The following is a 24548-nucleotide window of genomic DNA, read 5'->3' as shown; positions in this document are numbered from 1 at the left end:
CCTCCCTCCTTCATATCTTGTACATTACTAGCTTTTTCACTACCTCCCATATTTTCGTCCTCTAGAAGAGAACTGTGTTTTTTAATGAAGGCTTCTGCCTCCCCCACTGTATTAATTCTAACTCTATTTCCCGCCCAAAAGATCAGCATTCCCTCTGGCAATATCCATCTAAACCAAACTCCTCTATTATATAATTTCTTTGATAAGGAGGAGTACTTCCTCCTTTTCTCTCTTATTTTTTTCGGAATTTGCTTAAGAATGGTAATTTCTTTGTCTTTATATTTTTTAGTGTTCCCCCCCCTTTGAGCCCCTAGCACCTCATCCCTCGTGGTCCTCCTGAGAAATTTAACATGTACCTCCCTAGGAACATTATGTGTTCTAGCATATGCTGAATTAATCCTATAAATTTAAAATAGTCTGCTGCTTATCCATTAACGACGATTAAGGAGATTAGGACGGATCTCCCCCCACCAGCATTCCGGCCGCTCCTCCTTAATTAACTCCTTCCTCCCGGAGCCCATTCAGCGAAAGGGCAGCCAGCCAGATGCTGCTCCAAGGCCCCCCTCCACTCCCCAGCTCCTGAGGCGAGGCTGGAAACAACCCTGCCGGCTGCCGCCGATTCCGCAGGGTTCCAGCAAGGCGCCCTGCGGCAGGTGGCCCCTCCAAGGCCCCCTGTGCTCCTAAAAGGAGCCCACCAGAGAGACGAACAGCGGACAACGTCCGTCGCTTTCAGTGACCGGAAGTGATCTCCCCAATTTCTAATGCTTCTGTGCTTTTTTAAAAAAACGTATAATTTTATGCCAACTACCACATGGGATCGCACATGTAGCAAGACAGTAATTGCAGATTGTAAATTTGGCTTCCTTTTTTCTTGATTGAAATTGAGAAGATTCACCAGACATGATGGGCTCCTGACCTATAGTGCTTGATCCTTTCTCGGTATACTAGGCATGTCTGTCTAGCCTTCTTTCTGTCCTTGAGGCAAATCTTTTTCTGTCCTCTGCAGTTATTTGTGGCAAGAAGTGGGGAGAAAATGTTCTGAGTCATTATTCTCCTACTGAGTTTTTCCCATCATGGTCTTCCTTTTATGTTATTCTGAATTGTCTGCATCAGGATTCTTTAAGCAGAATTCTGCAGAACCGTAGAGTGTCATGAGACTTTGATGGGATTCCACAAGACACTAAGATTTCCTGCCCACTCTTCAAATATACCCTTTTTTAAATCCCTAAGGCTTTGCCCCCTGATCAGGAGTTGTGGATTTTTTTTAAAAAAAATTAAGAGGTTTTATGGTCTGAAAGAATTTGATATTCTAATGACAGTGATGGCGACCTTTTCAATACCGAGCGCCCAAACTGGAATATGCGTACATGCGTCCCCGAGCACCGGAAACCTGAAGACTGGCTGGCGCGCGCATGCCTTTTTTTTGGACATTTTCTGACTGTTATTAGGGCCATTTTCATGCTGTTTTTCAGGCTGTGTTCCGTCTGTTTTTTGAATCTAGAAAAGGCCGAAAAATGGCCTGAAAACAGCCTGAAAAATGGCCTAAAAATGGCCTGGAGAATGGCCTGTTTTTTGGACCGTTTTCTGTTCTTGCGCCTGCAAAGACCAGCGGGCCAGTATGTATGTGCATGCCAGAAACCAGAAGAGCAGCTGGCGACGGCACTCGTGCCCACCGAGAGGCCTCTGCGTGCCACCACTGGCACACATGCCATAGCTCCTCCATCACGGTTCTATGATGTGGAAAAGTCAGTTTGGGACGTAAATGCAGTTGTACATCTGAATTTGTTTGAATTGCGGTATGCTGAAAATAAATGGGATAATGATGAATCAAGATGGCTTGATCAGACTTGACATGATACTTTTAATAGCTGCTGCTTTAATTATGCAGAATAATTATGCTTCCCAGATTATTAAATTTTTTTTCTTTGAAAATGTTGGGATAGGTTTTGGATGCTTCCATTATATGCCCTCTGCCCTCTTAAAGATAAGAGAAATTGTATGAAGCCTTTATTTTTTAAATTATCTTCTTTCAAAATGTTATATAATAAAGGAACCCAAGTTGGAGACATTTTGTTTTTTATTCTTTTTTCATTCTCCTTATGGCAATAAAATATTATAACTTGCCTTTCTTAACAACAATGAAGGTGAAGTCATTTTAACAGTATAAAAATATTAAAATATGGTAAAATAGCATAACCAAAACATTACTGTACAATATATACATGCTAAAATCTGCCTTCAAATGGTATAGAAAGCTGGGGGGAAAGTATGTATTTGTGTCAGACCTAATCTTTATGCTAATAAAATTAGCAATAGTAAATGTCATAAAAGAAATAAAAAATAAAACGTAAAGAATTAATCATAGAACACAACAGTTATTTAGAGCGCAATACATAAAGATCTTAGCTCAGTGACAGAATTAGAGAGATGCAAATCATCCTTTCCAGGTAGATAATAAACCACCATTTACAAACCAGTTCTGGTCTCATGGATTTTTCTAAGCCAAAGCCAAACTAAGTCATGTTGTGGCTTAGTGCGCCATCAGTGTGACCTTACTGAGATAGACTGATATGATAATCAATGTTCATCTATAAGTTGTGTTATTTTAATGCAGTTTATATTTCTTGAACCTAAAGACAGTTTTTTCTTCTATTATGCAACGAGTACTACAGCTAATCCTCAATTTAACAGTTTAGTAACCATTCAGAATTAAAACAATGATGAAAAAAGTTCATCACTGAAGGTTCACATGATCACAATTAGGGTACATGGCAACTGGTATGAATTTATGATGTTTGGAGTGTCATGGGGGTCAGTTAATTACCAGTTGCAACCTTCCCAGCTGGCTTTCAACAAGTAAAATCTAGAGGGAAAAATAGATTTGCTTAATGATTCTGTGATTTGCTTAGTGACCACACGATTCTCTTAAGAACCATGGGAAAAAAGGCGAAATCAGATGTGATCATGTAGCAATAGCACTTAGACATATATACCACTTCATAATGCTTTATAGCCCTCTCTAGGCAGTCTGTAGAGTCGGCATATTGCCCCCAACAATCTGGTTCCTCATTTTACCCACCTCGGAAGGATGGAAGGTTGAATCAATGTTGAACTGGTCAGAATCGAACTCTTGACAGTCAGTAGAATTAGCCTGCAATTCTGCATTCTAACCATTGCACCACCACAGCTCATGTAAGGACTCAATGATCGCATTGCTTAGCAACAAAAGTTACCTATAGCTGCCAGTGATCATATGACGTAGCCTAAAGAAGTACAATACAATACTTGCCTTGTGGTTGTTGAAATGGTTTTAAAATTTATAGGCTTATTGATATAGAGGGGAAAAAATGAGCAAGAATGCAAGAAGTGTACATATATTTCACCTAAGGGAAAGATGGGATAAAACAATTTACAATTTAACAACAACAGCAACAATAATAATAATAATATATTTGCCTTCCCTTTCTCCTCATTAGTTTTGTCTCTTTATTCTTAAAGGATGTTTCATACAGTACATATAGGCGATCATAGTTTTGAACTATATGGTTTAGTAAGACACTATAGGTTTATATGTATGTCTGTTTATAATTGCAGAGAACAAACTCCAAATCTTAAGCAGTTGTACAGCAGCACCAAGATTCTCAACTGTTTTGAGGGTGCGGATTTGCCCTTTCTTGACACGGCAATGGCAGCAGTTATGAGCTTGGGAAAGATTGCTGAAAATGGCGGTATGGCATCTCAGAATGTCAAGTCCCCATCAAAATCTCTTACTCCTAGTCGGATTGGCAGGAGAAACCAGGTAAGGAATAATAATTTATTTTTATCTTTCAGAAGAAGAGAATTTCACGTGAATTCACCTCCCCTCTCTGCCTCCTCCTGGTTAGCTAAATTCTATCAATCTTCCCAAGTAATGAGAAATGTATATATTGTATATTCAAAAGCCAGTCTGTGTATGCCTTCTCATTTATTATGGAGCAGCTCTTGAGCCTAAGCATTTGTGAATAAATAGCTTTTGAGCAAATTGGAAATAAAATGAACTCCACTAATCATAATTGGTTGCAAATGATTACCCTACTAGGTTGGAAAATTGCAGTCAAGCTACACATGCTTTTTATACATGTTCTCATTCCCCTCCTCTGGTGTTTTCTTGCTCCATTTCCCTTGCTGCTTCCTCTATTGTTCACCTTCCAGGGCTGGAAGGGGAAGCTGTGTGGTTTCTGTTTCCCAGACCTATTATAGGCAAAGTGACTTGATCATCATCTTGCTTTTTTGGCGGGTTATTATCAGAAAAAAAATGTTTGTAGGGTTTTTTAAAATCTATTTCAGCTTTTATTGGGTTACTTTTGTTGTAAAAGATCATGTAATCATAAGATTGGAAGAAATCTTAGAGGATGAAACTTTGAATGATGTGTTTAGTTGTTAAGCGGCTGTGAAAGGACCTACAAAATCAAGGTTTCTAATGAGCCAGGCTTGGTAATAAGCAAAGTACAGAAATCGAACCATCCTTTCTTATCTCCAATTTTTGTAAGGGTTTCAGTTGTCTCGGTACCTTCTTCTATGACAGTGGGTCTCAACCTTCCTAATGCCGCGACCCTTTAATACAGTTCCTCATGTTGTGGTGACCCCCCAATCATAAAATTGTTTTATGTTTTCCGTATTTTTCCCAAATATATGTGTTTTCCGATGGTCTTAGGCGACCCCTGTGAAAGGGTCATTCGACTTCCAAAGGGGTCCCGACCCACAGGTTGAGAACCACTGTTCTATGAGAACAAGAAACAATTTAGGAGTAAATTGGCCTGCTTAGAAAAAAAAATACTGCAATTTTTAAAGAGTCTTTGAAGCATAAAGAACATTTATTGAGAAATCAATGTGACTTGGCAAGGCATATATTTGCCAGTTTCCTACAGCTGGGGCGTAACCAGCATAAGATCACAAGATGTTTTCGATCCCGCAGCATCAGGCCACTAACTATTCTGCAGTGGACTTCAAAGCAGTGTTAAAATGTTGAAGCTATCAATGGCTTCTCTGGTTGCCTTAGTTAGCACAAATCTCGCACATCTAAGAGAAAAAGAGGCAGAGTGTGGAGAAAGAGTCAAGAGAGGAATCAGCATAGAGTTGTTATGTTGCCACAAGCTATCCAAGTCCAGTCCCCATTTGAATTCTGTTAACTCTTATCTTTAACTCTTATGTAATTTAGTGCTGACCTTAGTTGACTAGATTCTTGTGTATAAGATTGAGCATTAAATCTTTTTAAGTGGAACTCAATGTACAGTGTGGTCCCATTTCTGTCCTTTGCACCTGACACAGCTCATGCTTAGAATTTGGATGGATGACAATTATTTCAGTATGGAAGATGCAATCCTAGCATAGGCTCTCTTGGCTTCTCTTCTAGAGTTCCTCATCACTATTGATATGGGTGGTTCTCCTTTCTGTAATCCAAACTTCTCTACAAATTGGGAAAAGTATGGAGTTACCACAGACAGCAGGAACTGCCCTTGGCAGCTGCATTTACAGGAATGCCTTCTGAAGCAGGGCATCTCTGCTTCAAAGTAATTCATGTTTTTTTCCCCCCCAGTCGGAGAACGTACAAGAATGACTTGTACATTTGTACTTGTACACTTGTACTCAGACAAGATATTAGGCAAGGTTGGAAGTGATGGCACCCTGCTTGGACCACATTTCTTTGTGGAGAATGTGAGCAGAAATGGTGGTTGCGTGGAGGAACTAGTAATGTCAGACTTTTGCAGAGGAAGCAAGAGTTTTCCTGAACATTATACCTGTTCTGACCCAGCCTTTGCAAGCAATGAGAAACCACTTACTCACGAGTAACACAACCCCCTTTTTTCTTAAAACAGGGCACGAACCGTCTTTATTCATGTTGGATAGACAAAACCAAAAATAATTAGTCACAAATGAAAATCTTTTCCCAGCCAGGGAGTGGCTAAGATCTACAACTTCTTTTGCCCGAGAGCTGGCTTATTGCCTTCCGTTGCTCTCCTCTCCTCTCTCCTCTCCTTTCCTCTCTATGCATATTGCCTTCCGTTGCTCTCCTCTCCTCTCTCCTCTCCTTTCCTCTCTATGCATATGCGCATCTGGGAAGGGCCACATCTGTTCCTCCCCCTCACTCACTCACCTCAGGCCCCGAAGACAGCTGCCTCTCCACCTGGTGGCGGACAGAGGCCCTGGCTCTGCATCTACCAATGCTTCCAAAGGCTCCCGCTCCCCCTCGTCTGAGTCTGCTGCTAGTTCTGCTGGCAGCCAATGGGCACAACAGTACCCTAATTTTTACCTAGTCTGCCAAGGTTTGAGGTATGTGTGATAGACCCATTGGGCTGGACTATATTTCCTTCCCTTTGGTCCTTTGTGTAGCACTTTGTTGGAAAAGCAGGAAGAAAGTGGATATGTTTGTGTGAACTTTACTTAGAGCCACTGGCCCTTTAATGACACCAACCTTTTCACTGGGCATTGGATCAAGACAGTAAATGCGACAGGATTAACATAAATACTTGCACTGTAATAAATAAACAAATAAATAATGAAGAGGGGCTATGAGGGACTTTCCTATCAATCAAAATAGAAATTGACATTTAAGTAGGTTTGCTGTTTGGATTGGAGTACCCAGAACGATATGTAAGCAGATGAGCCTCAGTCATTATTTTATTGGCTAGTGATCCTTACCCACAAAGCTGCTGTAGATAGGCAGATGTAAACTATCCGATGACAATTCCTGCTGTATTGAAAGAGCGCAACATTTTAAAGATTGTGTAGAAGTTTAAGCATAGCATTCTGAGTGTCTGACACAAGGAGAGAAGACGGTGGGAGGAACTGTTTGAGTCCAATCTTGTGCTGTATTGCTGAATTTTATTGGGAGGAGACAGTCCTCCAAGAGAAAGAAATAAAATCTCCATATTCACAGGCAATATACAAAAACTACACTGGAAAGCTGTTGCTTCATGACCTACTTGTAATACTTTGGTTGCCAATGGAGATAGAATCCTGGACCAGATGAATTATTTTGAATAAAGTTTGCATAATACTAGGTTATTTCGTGGGTTTATGTGCTTTTATTTTGTTAACTCTTATGGGAGGAAACATTTGATTTGAAGTTAACATGTTATACGTAACATGTTGAAAATGCTTTTAAATCACTTTGTAACTGGGAAGTGCAATTTTAATTCCTTTATTAGTAAGAGAGGGCAGCATGGTAGTTCAGTGCTTAAGATGCTGAGCTTGTCAGTTAGAAAGCCCGCAGCCTATGTTCGAGACCCTTGAGTGCCTCACAATGGGGTGAGCTCTTTTTTCATGCCCCACCTCCTGCTAACCTAGCCACCCAAAAACATGTGAATGCGAATAGATAAATAGGTATTACTTTGGTGGGAAAGTAACAGCACTCCACGATGCTGGACAGCGCTGGCTCAATGGTCTTAAAATGGAGATGAGCACAGAACCCTATAATCGGCAATGACTAGTGGAATGAAATCTGCAGGGACACCTATTAGTAAGAGAGATCCATGTTAGGATGAAGAATCTTAATCCAATTCAGAGAATATGTCCTTTAAAATCATAAAATGCCTATTCCCCTCTTTACGGTTGGTTTCATGATGTGAGAGATCAAGAATTCCCAGGGGTGGTTTTTTCTACTTGTCTCAGAGGTCACCTAAAGACATATCAGACTTTTTATCAAATTGGCTGCTTTTTGTTGGGTGCTTTGTTTGAGAGGGTTTTTTTCCCCCCATCAGAAATACTCCAGCCTAGACAAGCAGTATTGCCACAGTCCAAATTCTTCAGCCAAACTTAAAAAAAACCAAAAAAAAAAACCAAATGCACAAGTACACACAGTATTAGAACTATTACATTGTAAACCGAGTCCAAACAGTTTCTTTCTTTTAGCTAGCCTGTTTTAGGGTATTGACCCTGTTTGGGTTTATATCCACCAGATGACACAACTTGGGCTGCGGGCTGGGGGGGGGGGGGGGTTGAAAGCAAAGGAAGCACAGACTTTGGCTAAAATCTGAAGTTTTGCCCTCATAATTTCTGATCAAACAATTGCCTTGTGCGTCTTGTTCTTTGCTTCCAAGGTGACTAATAATCGCTCTTTGGTAATTTGCTTGTTTGAAAGGGGCAGATGTTAGAAAACAAGGTTTTCAAACAATTAATGGCATTGCACAGAGAGATAGATAGGCTTCGTTCAGCAAGGGAGCTATATTTCACGGGAAAGCCTGCACAAACATATTTCCTCCCCATATGTTTGTTCTGCTGAGACAATATTTAGCATGGTGGAAGAAAGAGATGCACCTGAAGGTAATTGTGTGAGCCAGCTTGAATTTGAAGGTCCTTGAGAAGAACTTCAGTACGGGTAGTCCTCGACTTAACAACAGTTCATTTAGTGACTGTTCAAAGTTTCAACAGCACTGAAAAAGGTGACTTATGACCATTTTTCACACTTAACGGCAATTGCAGCATCCCCATGGTTAGGTGATTTATATCTGTATGCTTCACAACTGACTCAATTTTATGGCGGTTGCATTATCCTGGATTCAGGTGAGCACCTTTTGCAACCTTCTGACAAAGTCAGTGGGGAAACCAGATTCATTTAACAACCGGGTTACTAATTTAACAACTGCAATGATTCACTTAACTGTAGCAAGAAAAGGGACAAAACTCACTTAACAGATATCTCACTTTAGAAACAAAGTTTGGGCTCAATTGTGGTCGTAAGTAGAGAACTACCTGTTATAGGATGTGTTAACAAGTGTTTTAATAGGAACATATGAGCACACAAAGTTTGTGTTACTTTAGCTATGCATAAGGAAAATATGGGGTGCTTATTCAACATGTCACACTTACTTATTTTTTTAAGCGAAAGGCAAAAAGAAGAATTTCAGTAATTGTTTTGTTTATTTGTGGCATACGCCCCCATATAAATTGCAACAGCTAGTAGTATAAATGGAATACTAAAGAAAAATCTACAGATAGCAAAACCCTTACATACATTTATATTTTAAAAAATTGTATGCTCCTGATTATAAGAAAAAGGTTTAAAAGTGAAGTGATACTACAGTTAAACATTTTAAAATAAATCTAACTGAAGCATCAGCTGGATATTTTGCTGGTGGAATTTCCAAAATCCAATATAAAATATTTTCCAGTAGACTCGAGGGAGGGGCCACACGTGGGATATTCCGAAAGCCTGATTGGTCGAAAGACTGATGGAAATTTCTTTTAATCTCCTCTTTTCCCTGTTGGCTCCCAGTTCCTTGAAGGCGAATGTCCAAACAACTGCTTTGGTTCCCAGTATTTCATTGGAAAAAATTAGGTACATTTTATATTTCTACTGATTCGATCCATTGGACATTCTAAACTCCAAAACAGGGAGAGCTAATTGGCTTTCTGTTCTCCTATCGTGGCACTGGGAGCTCCGACCGATTCCCAGAACTATGGGGGTATCAGGCTCCTTATAGCAGCTACGCGGGTGAGGCTACAAAACGGGTAGCGCCGTTTGGGATGGCGGCGGTTTCCATTTTATAGCCGTGCGCCCTTCAATCGAGCCGCGGCTATCCAAACAAGCTCATAGGCTGTTTGAAGTGTACAGCGAAGCTCCAGTGGCCATTTTGAAGCGTGCATGTGGAGGTGGCCATTTTGACCACTAATTGAGCCTCATTGCATCGTGGCCAGGGCCAGGCCAGGCCGGCATTTGACGTTTCAGCGCTCCGCTCTTCATCCGCAAGGCCTCTGCACTGACTGGTGTCTCCAGGAAAACCCACAGAATTAGGAGCCACTGGCAGATCAATATGAGGATGAATTTGACAATTTAGAATTAATAATAATAATAATAAATAATAATATATTTATTTCTTAGCCGCACCCTCTCCCGAAGGACTCGGGGCGGCGTACAACGAAACATTCGAAATAAATATGTAAACAAAACAAACATATAACAAAGGTACACTAAAACATACATACATACATAAGGAGGAGATCGATTGATAAAAACAATTAAAATACTGTATTTAAAACCCCTAGAAATTAAATATAATTAAAATACCCAGTTAAAAACCCGTCAGGAGCGATATGGTTAAATCAAAGTTGAGCCAGGCCAGCTGCTTGGAAAAGGTGGGTCTTAAGCTTAATACGGAAGGAGCGGAGGTCAGAGGTATTCCTAATATCCGGAGGGTAATTATTGCCTGAGAGCATTAAGAGGACGATCTCCTCCGCCATATCAAAAGGGGTTACTTCAGCCCTCAACAAAAGGGAATTCCCCCCTCCGAGGGATAGGGCGACCCATTCCCTTCAGCAACCAAGGGATCCTTCCTCTGCTCAGAGGCAGATGCCTGCTAGGCCTCCTTCTCCCTCAGTGGTTAGTGAGGGATCAGTGTTAGGCGAGGAACCTCATCAAGACATGGGGTTTTCAGAGGACGAAGAGTTTGTTCTTCCTGATCCCCCTGCATTTCCTAATCTATTTGCTCCTTTAAAATTCTGCTTCACAAGGCCAGAAAGACCACTAAGGTAGGGACTTGGGATCCGGCTGTCACTCAACCCAGGGATCCTAACCTACTCATGTTTTCCAATACCGCCACCAATAAGGAGGAAGTCCCTGCTCCTCCTCTGTTTCTGGAGGTGGTAAAGAATCAGTGGGCCTGCCCTTCTACCTTTCCCAATCCTGGGAGCATCGACCGCCGCTTCTACAATATAGAGCAGGTCTTCTTCCAGGCACTTCAATTGCCCACAGTGGATGCCCCTGTGGCTTCTTTGGCCAATGTGTCTTCTGTCGTGTCAGGGGATGTAGCAGATAAACTAAAACTGGAGGACAAGTGCGCGGAACCTACCTTGCGTAAGAACTTCAACATGTCTGCCTGGGCAATAAAATCTGCTGCGGCGGTCTCCTATTTCAATTGCTTGGTGGTCATGTGGCTTCGCCAACTACAGGATCGCATTCCTGTTCAAGATGAGCGACTTCAACAGATATCACCAAAATTATTGTAGCCACCCAGTTTTCTGTGGATGCCACCTTAGACGCTGTGAAATATTCGTCCCGAACCCTTGCTACCTCTGTGACTTCTAGGCATCTACTATGGCTTCGCAACTGGCAAATGGAGAAGTCCAAGTAGAACTTGGCAGCTGCCCCTTACGCAGGGACCAATCTCTTTGGTGAATCATTAGACCCGATTCTCATCGAGAATAAGGATAAAAAGAAGGTCCTGCCGACCAACTCCAAGAAGCCGGACAATCGACCGGCTCCATACCGGAAACACTCATACAGGGCTCCTGAACCTGAGTTTGAACAAGCCAAGTTCTTTCCTTATAGGTCAGATAGGCAGTCCCAGAGGCAGTACGATCAGGATAGGGGCAGGTACCAAGCCCAGTCCAAGCAGCCTTTTCACGGGGGGGGGGGGGGGGGGCGGTCGCCCCTTCCGTAGAAGGAAATGACTCCAACCCGAACATTCCCATAGGCGGCCCCCTGGCTCTGTTTGCAGATCAGTGGGATCTAATCACAACAGATTCCTGGGTACGATCCACGGTCAGATACGGTCTTCGTCTCGAATTTCTCTCCATACCTCCGGCCTTTCGGATGTTCCCCCTTTTCTGAGATCCAATTCATGCCCGTCTGATGTCCCAAGCCATCCAACATCTGCTGGACATTCAGGCGATAGAACTGGTCCCGGTGTCGGACACGGATTGGGTCACTACTCCAATCTATTCGTAGTCCCAAAGAACTCAGGGTGATGGAGAGCCATTCTGGATCTCAGGCGCCTGAACCAATTCCTAGTCTACAGACGATTCAAAATATCCTCCCTGGGATCTATCCTCCAGGGAATCAGGAAGGGCGATTACCTAGCATCAGTAGATCTAACGGAGGCATACCTCCCCATTCTGATCCACCCCGCCCATCGCAGGTTTCTCCGGTTCTCTCACAAGTGCTGCCACTTCCAATACAGGGCTCTTCCCTTCGGCCTAGCCTCTGCACCACGCACGTTCACAAAGGTCTTGGCGGCGTTGGCGGCTCACCTCCACTCTGTCCTGGTGAGACTCCATTGCTACCTAGACAACGTGCTCGTGCAAGCCGACTCTCATGCACAGGCAGTTCTCGATCTTCGCCTGACCATCCAGACGTTGCAGGCCCTGGTGTTCTCCATCAACTTTCCCAAAAGTCATCGTTCTCCCTCGACAAAGATCCTTCATCTGGGGGCGGTGATAGACTCAGTGGCAGGCCTAGTTCGACTCTCTATAGAACGACTCATCAGCCTCCAGTTGTTGGCACAGCAGGTTCGCGCAAGAAGGTCAGCTTCCATCCTGACCTTGGCCTGCTTGCTGGGCACGATGTTGTCGTACATAGGGATCATGCCTTGGGCCCACCTCCACTCCCGAACTTTGCAGTGGGCCCTTATCCCTTTCCAATGGAGACACATGAGCAACTCCCTGCAGCTCATCCATCTACCAGCAGATCTACACCTGTCAATGTAATGGTGGCTGTCCCCGGCTCTTCGACGTGGGTCCCATATTTGGGAACAGGATCGCATCACCAGCACCACCGACATAAGCTTATTCGGTTGGGGGGCCCTGATGGACTCGCAGGGGCATTGGACAGTGTTGGACCTGCCCACAATATAAACTGGCTGGAGCTGAAGGCGGCCCGGCTGGCCCTCCAACAGTTCAAGGACTCGATCTCAGACCGTCACGTTCTTTATGTGGGCCACAAAAGCCCACATAAATCTGCAGGACAGGACTCACTCCAGAGCCCTCTGGCTGGAAGGCTTGAAACTCGGCTCTTGGGCAGAGAGACATGTGGTGTCATTGGTCCTTGGAAAATACTTGATTGATGGATAAAAATGCCAAACCCAAGACTAAATATCTGGCTGATGAACAACATCAACAATAAAAAAGTTTTAGAGGCAGCGGGAGAATAATTAATTAAAATGCCCCTAGTATTTTGAGGGTTTTAAAACTCATGGAAATGTACATGCGTACATATATGTGGAGCAAATTTAAATTATTTGGAATTACATTCTACTAAAATGACTGCAGTATTTTTTTCATAATATATCAGGGATTGGACAGCTCATTTTAGAATGCTGGAGACCGTTTCGACTTTTTTTAAAAGAGTGGACAGAACCTGGGAAAGTTAAAGTAAAACTAGATGTGCTGTGTATGGTAGAATAGTGGATAATTATATTGACTCTTTGAAGCAGTTGGGCAAGAGAAAATGATTAACTTTTTTCCTGTCTGTCCTTTGACAGAAATGTTGGGGTCTGATTCAATATCCCAAAGGCATTTTGAAAAATACCAATGAATGAATCAGCATGTAGACACAAATTGTTTTGGTTTCTTGAGCTGTGCCCATCATACCTATAACTAATCATGAATCATTCTGATTCCTAGCTTTTTTCTTTGCTTCTTACCCCAAAACAGGAGGACCAATTGAAGGTTTCTTTTTGTTTTTTAACTCTGATTCTGGATTGTCTTACAATCTGGGGTGGAGTGGGGGGAAATGCAGCAATAAATAATAGTAACAGAAAGTAAAATGAGGGAGTTGGCTAATTCTTCTTGGGCCTTTTCTGTAGCTCAGCATTGGTAAGGCTGCTATAGTTCTTTGCTATGCAGAAGTCATGCAAACATATATTTGCCGCACTGAGTGTCGAAAAGGACCATGCATGCATGCTCGTCTGAGCCACAACCTGGATGAGGAACTGACCAGGGTGCATGCGTGCACCAAAAAAAATGAACTTCTGGTTTCATGCATGCTGGCTAGCTAGTCTTCCGGTTACTGGCGCACATGCGCAGGTGATAATGAGCTGGCCGGCACCCATGCTTACACCAGAAAATGGAAGACCAGCTCTTCCAGTTTCCAGCACTTCCACATGCACAAAGGACAGCTGATTGTCACACACGCATGTGCCCTGGAAACCCGGAAGAGGAATGGGTGACACTGTACGTCCCAGGCAACATGGCTCCGCGTGCCACTTCGGGCATGTGTGCCATGGGTTCGCCATCATGTCTATAGAACAAAGAATCTTCAAATAACTGGAATGATGGCAAAGGTAAATTATATCCCTTATGCTACCCATGATAAACAGAAGAAACTGCTCCTTTCATGCAGCAAGTAGTTTAGGTTGTACATTTGTAATAACAAGATGTGATAATTTCCAGCATATGTAAGTTTAAAAAAAAATATGCCAAGAGTTTCCATTTTTTTCTAGCTGGGTGTGGCATTTTGTGTATAGCAAAGAGCTATAGGGAATGAGGAGCATGAGAGATATAACTTACCTTTCGCCTCTTCTGACCCCTTCCTCCTGCCGCAGCCTCCGCTATGGATGTTTCATTTTCTGGGAAGCTAGGCAAATTTCCAAGCAAAGCCAGAGAACTGCAGCTGTCCATCATTTTTATTTTTGAAGAAAGTTTCTGGGCCCAAGGACATTCCTGCAAGTAAAGGCGATACCAGAGGCCAGTACTTTGCTTTGCAATATGGCATATTTCACTTGTTTCATTTAAAAATAGATATATTTAAAATATGAAGTATCAGATGAGGTAAGGAGGTGAGCAATCAGCAAGAGAGATGTTGGCAGGCACAGTTATTTCCCAGGGCCCTGTGTTGGTGACCCTGGATTAGACAGCCGCATGAAAACTAAGGCTATCAATACCTTAATACTTTAAACTATGGGCCTTTATTTATGGCTATTACCTTTATTTATAGTCTCTTTTAAGGTAAAAAATCTTCTAAAATGACTTACAAGCAAAATAAACAAAAAAAATACAATAAATATTATTTTACCACAAAGGAACTATAAATTTGTATGATCAGAATAGTAGTTGGCAAAGACTGGGCAGGAAGAGAAGAATCCAGTTGAAAGTCTACTGTGTAGGTCAGTGAGGGCTAACCTGTTCGGTGCTAAGTGCCCAAAATGCAATGCGAGTGCCCCCTGTGCATGCGCGAGTGTCCCCCCCCCTGCACATATGCCCTGCGTCCCCTCGCTTCCAGGTTGGGTGCAGGAGGCTTTCCAGGCCGAAACGGAGTGTGAGGGCTGCCCGCTACACACACGTTTGATCCCCCAAAATGCAATGCGAGTGCCCTCTGTGCATGCGCGAGTGTCCCCCCCTGCACATACGCCCTGCGTCCCCTCGCTTCCAGGTTGGGTGCAGGAGGCTTTCCAGGCCGAAACGGAGTGTGAGGGCTGCCCGCTACACACATGTGTGAACCCCCAAAATGCAACGCGAGTGCCCCCTGTGCATGCGCGAGTGTCCCCCCCTTGCACATACGCCCTGCGTCCCCTCGCTTCCAGGTTGGTGCAGGAGGCTTTCCAGGCCGAAACGGAGTGTGAGGGCTGCCCCCTACACACACGTGTGAACCCCCAAAATGCAATGCGAATGCCCCCTGTGCATGCGCGAGTGTCCCCCCTGCACATACGCCCTGCATCCCCTCGCTTCCAGGTTGGTGCAGGAGGCTTTCCAGGCTGAAACGGAGTGTGAGGGCTGCCCCCTACACACACGTGTGAACCCCCAAAATGCAATGCGAGCACCCCACGCACATGCGCATGCATGGCAGAGATCCAGCTGGCCAGTGGGAGGCATGCGCGCATGCGCAGTGAAGCTGGGCTGGGGCATGCCCGCAGAGAGGGCTCTGTGTGCCACAGGTTCACCATCACGGTTGCAAGTTGTTTCTGACTATGGAAGGCAGAAAAATTTCCAGGAAGTGTTTCTACAGGATAGCTGATTATAATGTGCTGGTCTTGTGTTCCTCCTCCATAGCTTTTTATAATCTGGTTGGTCAAATCACTTCCATAATTTTTGATGTTATGATGGGGCTCTTCTCCACACCCTTGGTTGAAAGAGCCATCATTTTTCTTTGATTGTAGATTTTTTTCTTAAAAAAGAAGCCTTTTTAATAATATTTTCTCCCATGTTAACACTGCAAGAATTCACTATGTGAATATGAAGGAGTATCATCGTTACCTCACGGTAACATTTTCTTTGTAAATGTTTACACTGATAACTTGGCTTTTAAATGACATTATGAAAACATTTTTTTTTTAAATAGGAAACAAAAGATGAGAAGTCTTCCTACATCTGCCCTCTGTGTGATAAGATCTGCAATACCCAACATCAGCTGACTATGCATATCCGTCAGGTAAGTTGGACATTTTACAACGTCATATTTTTAAGCTGGAGGCCTATCGATAAATTTATAGTAACATATACTAGTTTCTCCCTGCAAAACCCAAAATTATGTTGGCTGTCAGTGTATATCCCGAAGCCATTCCCTCTTCCAGCTGTGAACCATTTTTATTTTAAAGATAAATAATGCTTCGCAGTCTTTGTCCCATTGTTGCTATTGTTTCATTCTTCCCCCTCTGCTTCCTTTCCCTGTTGATGCCAGGATCAGAAATTTCAAAAAACTGCTTTAGTTTCAATTAGGGTTGGGCTGAAATTTACATCTTTGGTATTCAGGAATATGTGTGCATGGATCTATTTCAAATCTTCCCAAGGTTTAGAGGAATGCCGTGTCACAGCAACCATAGCTGCTTGCTTTATTCCAAAATATCCTAATTTCTTGGGCATTGGCTGCTATACAGGTAGTCCTTGACTTACAATAGTTTGTTTAGCGACCGTTCAAAGTTAAAAGTGACTTAGGACTGTTTTTCCACAGTTAATAATGATCTTTGCAGCATCCCCATGGTCATGTGATCACATTCCAGACATTTGGCAACTGGTTCATATTAATGATGGTTGCAATGCCCCAGGATCATGTGATCACATTTTGTGACCTTTTGACGAGCAAAGTCGTGGTCGTAAGTCGAGGACTACTTGGATTGCCAAACCTCCCAGCAGATAGTCACCACCAAGTTTTAGCTTCACTGTTTTGCCTCCCTGTTTTTGCAAACTGAAACTTGGGAAGTTGCTGGTCAAGGAATCCAATTTTTGTAAATAATGCCTCCTTGATCACTCCAAAATACTCAGCATTTCTCCCAGCTTTAGATCAGACAATACTATGCTTTGCATAAGTGCACATGTTATTTTTCTGCATACTTTTTTTTTGAATGAATATGAAAAGAAAGGAATCAAAATACACAGATTTAGGTCTCCAGGTCAAGTGATTTAGTTATAACTATATGGATCGGAAACAAAAATGAGCTAGAAGAAAGAAAAGAAAAATTGGGATGGGACATGGTAGCTAAGGTTAATAATCTTTCCATAACTCCATAACAAAGAAGATGAATGAATATTTATTTATCCTAATAGCATGAAGGATAAGAACAGTACTTTTCAGGAGTTCCTATGATTGAATAGCAAAATAGAGCTCATAAAAACAGATCCCCTAAAAGGCATTGTATTGCCTGGCAATAGGAAGGAAGTCTAAATGGGAAAATCTATTCTGTGTTTTAAGTTTTACCTTTAGATAGCTGTAGGAAATGACCTTTTGGGAGTTTGCTAGCCCAAATGTATGCATGTACACACACGTGTGTGTACAGGATTAAAAAAAAAAACCGAATTAGTGTTTTTATATGGATCTGCTGTAAACTGTGAGATGAAATAGAGGTCTTTTTCTTTGGCAATTTGTGGGGGATGAGTAGGAACCATTTACAATTTGTGATGGCCATACCAGGGAAACCTGCCTTGAAACAGTGTATTTAAGACCAGTTATATCTCTGATGTACTCTCAAGATCTTAATGGGAATGAACCCAGGGAGTTTGAATTGGCCCATAAACCTCATTTTTCAAGGCTGTTAGAGGCATTCCATATAAGCATGTGATACAGCTCATTCTATTTCCTTTTGGTCATCATCTCAGTAACTTTTTTGAACGTTTCATGGTTCAGAACGGGAATTAGTTGTCTTTATGCAACATTCCAGAGGGGAAGAAAAGCTGTTTATCTATGCTTTATATGGTGATTGATTCAAGATGTAAAAAAAAAAAGTGCATATATTTCCCCCATATTTTTGCTTTCTTTTCCCTCCCTGCTTTCTGCGATGTATTTTATTTTTAGGCTGAGTGATAACTGGGATGATTAACATCATGCTAACTTGAGTCTGTTGCATTGAACCTTCTTAGAACGATGATGGTTGCAATTGACTAGTATGTCCTTGACCCTGAACAAGAAGAACTCAAAAGAAAAATCTGTTGCTTCCCTTAGCATAACACTGACACTGGAGGAACAGACCATTCCTGCAGCATCTGTGCAAAGTCTTTGAGCTCTGCAAGCTCCCTGGATCGCCACATGCTAGTACATTCTGGGGAGAGGCCTTATAAATGCTCAGTATGCGATCAATCCTTCACCACCAATGGAAACATGCACAGGTGAGAACCAGGAATGAGATGACAGTGTGCAAAAAAGGTGATCAATATGTATGTTTGGAAGATTGTTTACAGCATGTCCTATTCCCTTTCAGGGTTATAATCCAGTGTGTCTCTTTTTAGCATGTATGATAATCTGACAACAGTTCCTTCCAGTGCATGATCAATTGCTTTAGCATGTCCTCTTGTTGGAACAGTTTATGGGAAGATGGGACTTAGTCTTGTACACACAAATTTCCAGAACCAAAACCTTCTCCTCTTACAAATGGAGACATTGGAGGCTATTTCTCAGTGTATTTATTTCTGTCCCTAAATACTGGCCCGGCCTGAGCTTATTAAATAGAATGATATGAATACTGCTGAACATAACAATCCTTGCCAAAGACTCAGAAGTTCTTGAAAAAAACACTCTGACAGTGGAATATTAGTTGCACTGATCAGTTTTATCTATCAAAATTCTACCTAACATCATTAAAGTTTGATAGGTAGAAGAAAACCAATCTATCCTAATGAAGGAATTAATGCATTTCATCCTTTAATGCACGTAGTCCTTGACTTATAACCATTCATTTAATGACTGTTTGAAGTTACAGCGGCACTTTAAAAAATGGTTTATGACTGTTTTTCACATTTATGACTGTCGCAGCATACCCACAGTCACGAGTTCAAAATCCATATGCATGGCAACTGGCATGTGTCAGTGTCCGGGTCATGTGACCACATTTTGTGACTTGATAAGCAAAGTCAATGGGGAAACCAGATTCACTTAACAACCATGTTACTCACTTAACAGCTGCGGTGAAGCACTATGGCAAGAAACGTGATAAAATGGGCTAAAATTCACTTACCAACTGTCTTGTTTAGCAGCAGAAATTTGGGGCTCAATTGTGACTGTAAATCAAGGACTATCTGTATAAATTTACGTTCAAGCATATTCATGTTGGTGCCAAGATTTGCAAACCTCTTTTAAATAAATGTACAGTGCTATTGTCAGGTACAATCTCATTCTGATTTACCGATTTGTTTAATCTAATATGCATTCTGTGAACTGTGTAGCTGAGAGATTACAGCCATCAGGTAATTTGTTCCTTTAAAAAGCGCCACAATAGAAAGAAATGATACAGTTGTGAAACAAACAACATGCATAATAGACTGTATCTTTTCAATGTGATTTTTCCATCACGGTGGAAAGAAGGGAAATGATGTGTTTTCATTTTCCCAAAAAGCCAATGTAGAACCAAGCATTTTAATAAAGCCCTGTTTAGAGTTAATTAGGTCATAATATTGTCTACATAATCTCAGGTCTGCATTGAGTGTGAGGATTTACCTCATTTTTTGAACTATAAAACGCTCTGCCTCACAGCAATGTGCCTCCTTGCAGCAAACAACAAACAGCCTGGTCAGCTTCAGCACAGGCTGATTTAGCATGAACAGCTGATAGGCAGTTGACCTGGAATACTGCCAATCAACTATTCCAGGCTGTGGGGATTGCATGCGCACACTGCACACGGTCATGTGGTGGACGCTGGGCCGGAAACCCACCACTGATTCACTCTATAAGACACACAGACATTTCCATCAACTTTTTGTGGGTGGGTGGAAGTGTGTCTTACAATATACCGCAAAAATTACGGTATATTCATCTGTATAGATGAATTTCACCTTTGGCCCCAAAAAATTGACATCCCCAACTCAAAACCAGAAGACAGTGTTGTGTAGTAGTTAAATGGTGGATTAGAGGCAAGAAAAACCCCTTAGGCATGGAAATCAACTGGATGCCCTTGGGCTACTCCCTCCCTCTCAGCCCTAAATCAACATAAAATTGTGTGACAAGGTAGCTCAAAAACAAACCCGGTGTTGCATCACACATTGATAAGCTTCGTTATAAGATCAATGCAGCACTGTGCAAAGCAAGCAAAGCCAGCAATTATGTAGGACAAGCTTAATGTTCTAGTACAAAAAATAGCTATACTTTTCTTGCTGCTACATAAAACATTTGCCTGTGGCCGGGATGCCTGGTTTGTTACAACAGAGATGCCTATTGCTTTGTCTTTTTATGGTTAATGGTAGCTTTGGGTAAAAGTGGGGTTTAAATGAGGAGTCTCATGAACTGCTAACTGCTTGTGTGGTCTATATTAATACTGTATCTTGGGCCTGTCATGAAAGGTAAGCTTCAAAAACACAATTATTACAGGCACTAAGTATACAACAGAAATGAAAACTTTGCAAGATTCTCCATTTTATAGTATATAACAAATACCAAATTCAAAACTTTTAAATATTTTAGTATTTTTTTAACCGTGATTTTAGAACTGAAGATACTTTTACAAGTGAAATTTTTGGCATATGTTTGTTATGGTAGAATCATGTAGAGGGGCAAAGCCTACTGAAATCTTCATTGCATAGCTATTGGCTAAAAAGAAGATAAGATAACTTCAAACTTCTCATTAATCTGCTTCCTCTAGAGCAGGGGGTCTCCAAACTTGGCAACTTTAAGACTTCTGCTGGCTGGGGAATTCTGGGAGTTGAAGTCCACAAGTCTTAAAGTTGCCATGCTTGGCATCCCTGCTCTAGAGCAGTGTTTTTCAATGTTGAAGATGTAGGACTCCTGGCAGGAGAATCATGGGTGTTGAAGTCCACACATTTTAAGAGTTGCCAAATTTGAAAAAAATACTGCTGTAGAGGAACATGGTTTGGTGAAGGAATATGCAAAACTACAGACACTGGTTATTTGTTTTTCCATACTTTGCTAGCATGTTTTCAAATGTGACTGCACATAGAGAAATACATCTTGTAGTTTCTGGGGACTATTTCCCAAGGTACAAAACCTGACTAAAAAAGCATAAGCAAACACACTTGTATCAGACTAAGATTCTATCAAATTCAACCCCCTCCCCCCCAATCCCTCCAGTGGTGGTCAGCTTAATAAGGCAGAAGTATCTTCTGTTTGTCCAGTTACCTGATAATCATGCTCTTCACAAGGACATTCTGTTCAGCTTCCCAAGACTAATAGCTATTGTTGACAAGTTTGTCTAGTCTTTTCTAAAGCTGCCTAAGGTCACCCTTTGGGTATTGTGTACTTATTCAGAAAACAAAGTGCAGTGCTGCAGCTATTCCAACTTAACACATTGGTACTGACCTAGAAAGCCCTAAATGACTTTGAACCAAATTCTCAGTAGAAGTGTTACATCTACATATATTTGCCTTTGCCTTAAATAAGCATCCTAGACCAGCAATGGCGAACCTTTTTTGGCTCGTGTGCCATAAGTGGGGGGAGTGTAGGGGGGTAGTGTGCAGGCATGCTGCACCCATAATGCAATGCGTGACCCCCCAGTGCCCATGCGCGCACTACAGGCGCGACCCCCCCCATTTTTTGCATGCTTTTTTCGCCCTCCCCAGGCTCCAGAGGCTTTATAGGAGCCTGGGGAAGGTGAAAACAGCCTCCCCCGCACCCCCCGGAAGCCCCCCGGAGGCTTGAGGGACCTTCAGGACGCTTCCCTGAAGCCTCCGGAGCAGTCAAAACAAACCTCCAAGCAAACCGGAAGTGACTTCCTGTTTGCTCGAAGGGTCATTTGGAGCGCTCCGAAGGCTTGAGGCACCTTCAGGACGCTTCCCTGAAGCCTCTGGAGCAGTCAAAATGACCCTTTGGGCAAAACGGAAGTCCGTTCCTGAACTTCCGGTTTGCCCATAGGGCTGGTTTTTTGTGCTCCGGAGGCTTCAGGGATGCTCATGAAGCCTCCGGAGGGCCTTGGGGGGGGGCTCTTTTCGCCCTCCCCAGGCTCCTATAAAGCCTCTGGAGCCTGGGGAGGGTGAAAAATGGCTTTAAAAAAGGGTGAACTCAGCTGGCCAGTGCATGCATGCGCGCTGGCCAGCTGACAGGGCAGTGCCTCGCATGCCCTGACAAATGGCTCCACGTGTCACCTGTGGCACGCGTGCCATAGGTTCGCCATCACTGTCTTAGACTCTATTCTTTGGCTGGATTGTGACAAGAGTTAGACTGATGAATGCCAGGGATAGGGTCATTTTTCAGATTGGCTGCATAAGCCTAGAATAGTCCTAGAATCTTTCAGACCTCAGGGATCACTACATTCATAATTTTAAATCCCGGGGACCACTAATATGAATTAGTGACGGGATGGGGTCCTTCAGGCACTTAGTTGGCCACCTGTAAGCAGAGAGAAGCGCCCGGGGTCAATCCTAGATTTGCTGTCCATTGCAAGTAGGAATCCCAAATATGGCCAAGAATGAATGTTTTTCTTGTAGCCAGCCCAGGCACTAGATCGCCCCCCTGCAAACTCTTATCTTTTGAGGAGCCCAGCTGAAGTTTTGTGCACCGCTCACTGAAGCGCTTGGACTCCCAGGGAGGGAAGGGCTGAAGCTACTAAACAGGTAGCCAAGTGAAGTGCCTGAAGGACCCATCTGTCAGCGAGCAGGAGTAATTGCTTTGGCGGGCCGTATCCAGCCCAGGGGGCCATAGTTTGAGGTTCCCCGAATAAGGGCAATATAAAAAATGCAAAGATTTTTCTTGCAGACCAGCAGTTGGTGACCACTGTCCTAAGATATCCTCTTAAGGCAGTCCATCCAACTCTTCTCTCTAATCGTCCTTGGCAGTTAATTTTCCCTCATTTGAGATGCTTATAAACGTCTTTATTTGATAGTTTTTAATTCTTTTTTGTCGATCAGAAAGGTCGGCAGTTAGGCAGTTCAAATCCCTAGCAACAGAGTGAGTTCCCATTACTTGTCCCAGCTTCTGCCAACCTAGCAGTTCAAAAGCACGTAAAAAAATGCAAGTAGAAAAATAGGGACCATCTTGGGTGGGAAGGTAACAGTGTTCCATTTGCTTTTGGCGTTTAGTCATACTGGCCACATGATCCCAGAGACATCTTCGGGCACCACTGGCTCTTCGGCTTTGAAACGGAGATGAGTTCCGCCCCCTAGAGCCGGGAACGACTAGTACATATATGCGAAGGGAACCTTTACCTTAATTCTTTTTTTTTAATCGTTTAAAGGGTGCTTAACTGATTTGCTGTAGCTCACCTTAGTAAAGGGAGATTATAAAATCTGCAAAATAATACTTGTTCTCTGATTACATCTAACAACCTTGTGACAAATTCTAGCTTCACAAAGCATTTCAATGAATGTCCCCCTCCTTCTGTTTTAGCTCTGTTGAAATGAACTGCAGGCTTAAGAGATTCAAGGGATGCAGTCCTGTTGACGAGTAACAAGCGGTGTAGCTCAAGAGACAGCATGTATGAAATTTATGTTGGCAACACTGGAGCATGCTTCTCCTTTGCAGGGTGGCAGAATCACGTAACTCAAAATATTTATATTTGATCCCTGAAGCAAGCCTGGCCAAACAGGTTCTTGAAGTGCTTGGCAACGTGCTTGACATATCAAGCCATTCATGTTGGAACTTAGGTGTCCATTGCACTATGCATTTCTCGATCGTATGGGAGGAATTGGGCAATTTTCTGCAAGGCAGTGCTTCCTGTGTAGGAAAATGAGGATTGTGAGTAGCATATAGGTTAAAAAATGTTTCTAGGTATCTAAAAGACGGTCCCATCTCTGTGTGACCGTCCTTAGGATACCTGCTAAATAAAAGAGGTGGCCTAAAAATGAGAATGCAGTTACCCTTTTAATTTCCTAGCCAGATTGAATATTCAGTGGGGTCCTTTCACTGTTCTAACTTACTGAGATGTAGAGTGAATTTTCTAAATTGACTCCCTACCAGAGATGGCATTCAGCAGGTTTTGACCAGTTCTGGAGAACCGGTGGCGGAAATTTTGAGTAGTTCGGAGAACTGGTAAATACCACCTCTGACTGGCCCCGCTCCCATCTATTCTCTGCCTCCCGAGTCCCAGCTGATAGGGAGGAAATGGGGATTTTGCAGTAACCTTCCCCTGGAGTGGGCAGGGAATGGAGATTTTACAGTATCCTTCCCCTGCCATGCTCACCAAGCCATGCCATGCCCAGCAAGCCACGCCCACAGAACCAGTAGTTAAAAAAAAATGAATCCCACCACTGCCCTGGGATCTGTTAAGCTTTGGAGGACTTGTGCTGTGCAGGATCCATCAGGTTCAGAATGCAAATTTACAGATGTCCATTGACAAAAGTTAGCTTCATTTCTTTTATAACCCAGAATGCATTTTGTTCCTTAGTCAAAAACAAATGGCAGAAGATCTCTCCCCTGAGAAAACAATGTCAGGCAAAGGTGGGGCCTTTTCAAGATGTTCTTACCACAGTTGAATTATATCTGGAAGAGT

At 42.7% G+C, this 24548-nt stretch overlaps 1 protein-coding gene across 14 annotated transcripts in view; it reads left to right on the top strand.

Moving 5' to 3' along the window:
- Positions 1-24548, top strand: part of RREB1 (ras responsive element binding protein 1) — a 190858-nt gene that overhangs the window by 94758 nt on the left and 71552 nt on the right. For all 14 annotated transcript variants that reach the window (XM_081951887.1, XM_081951886.1, XM_081951888.1 and 11 more), the window contains 3 exons: positions 3595-3799; positions 16031-16120; positions 18125-18288. In XM_081951887.1, the coding sequence (XP_081808013.1) occupies positions 3686-3799; positions 16031-16120; positions 18125-18288 (368 nt within the window). In that variant the 5' untranslated portion in view covers positions 3595-3685. The remainder of the gene's footprint in view (positions 1-3594; positions 3800-16030; positions 16121-18124; positions 18289-24548) is intronic.

This window comes from Natrix helvetica (assembly GCF_964273705.1).
Source record: "Natrix helvetica genome assembly, chromosome: 4".
Lineage (NCBI taxonomy): Eukaryota > Metazoa > Chordata > Lepidosauria > Squamata > Natricidae > Natrix > Natrix helvetica.
The sequence above is the reverse complement of the archived record's forward strand: the minus strand, read 5'-3'. Positions and strand labels throughout refer to the sequence as shown.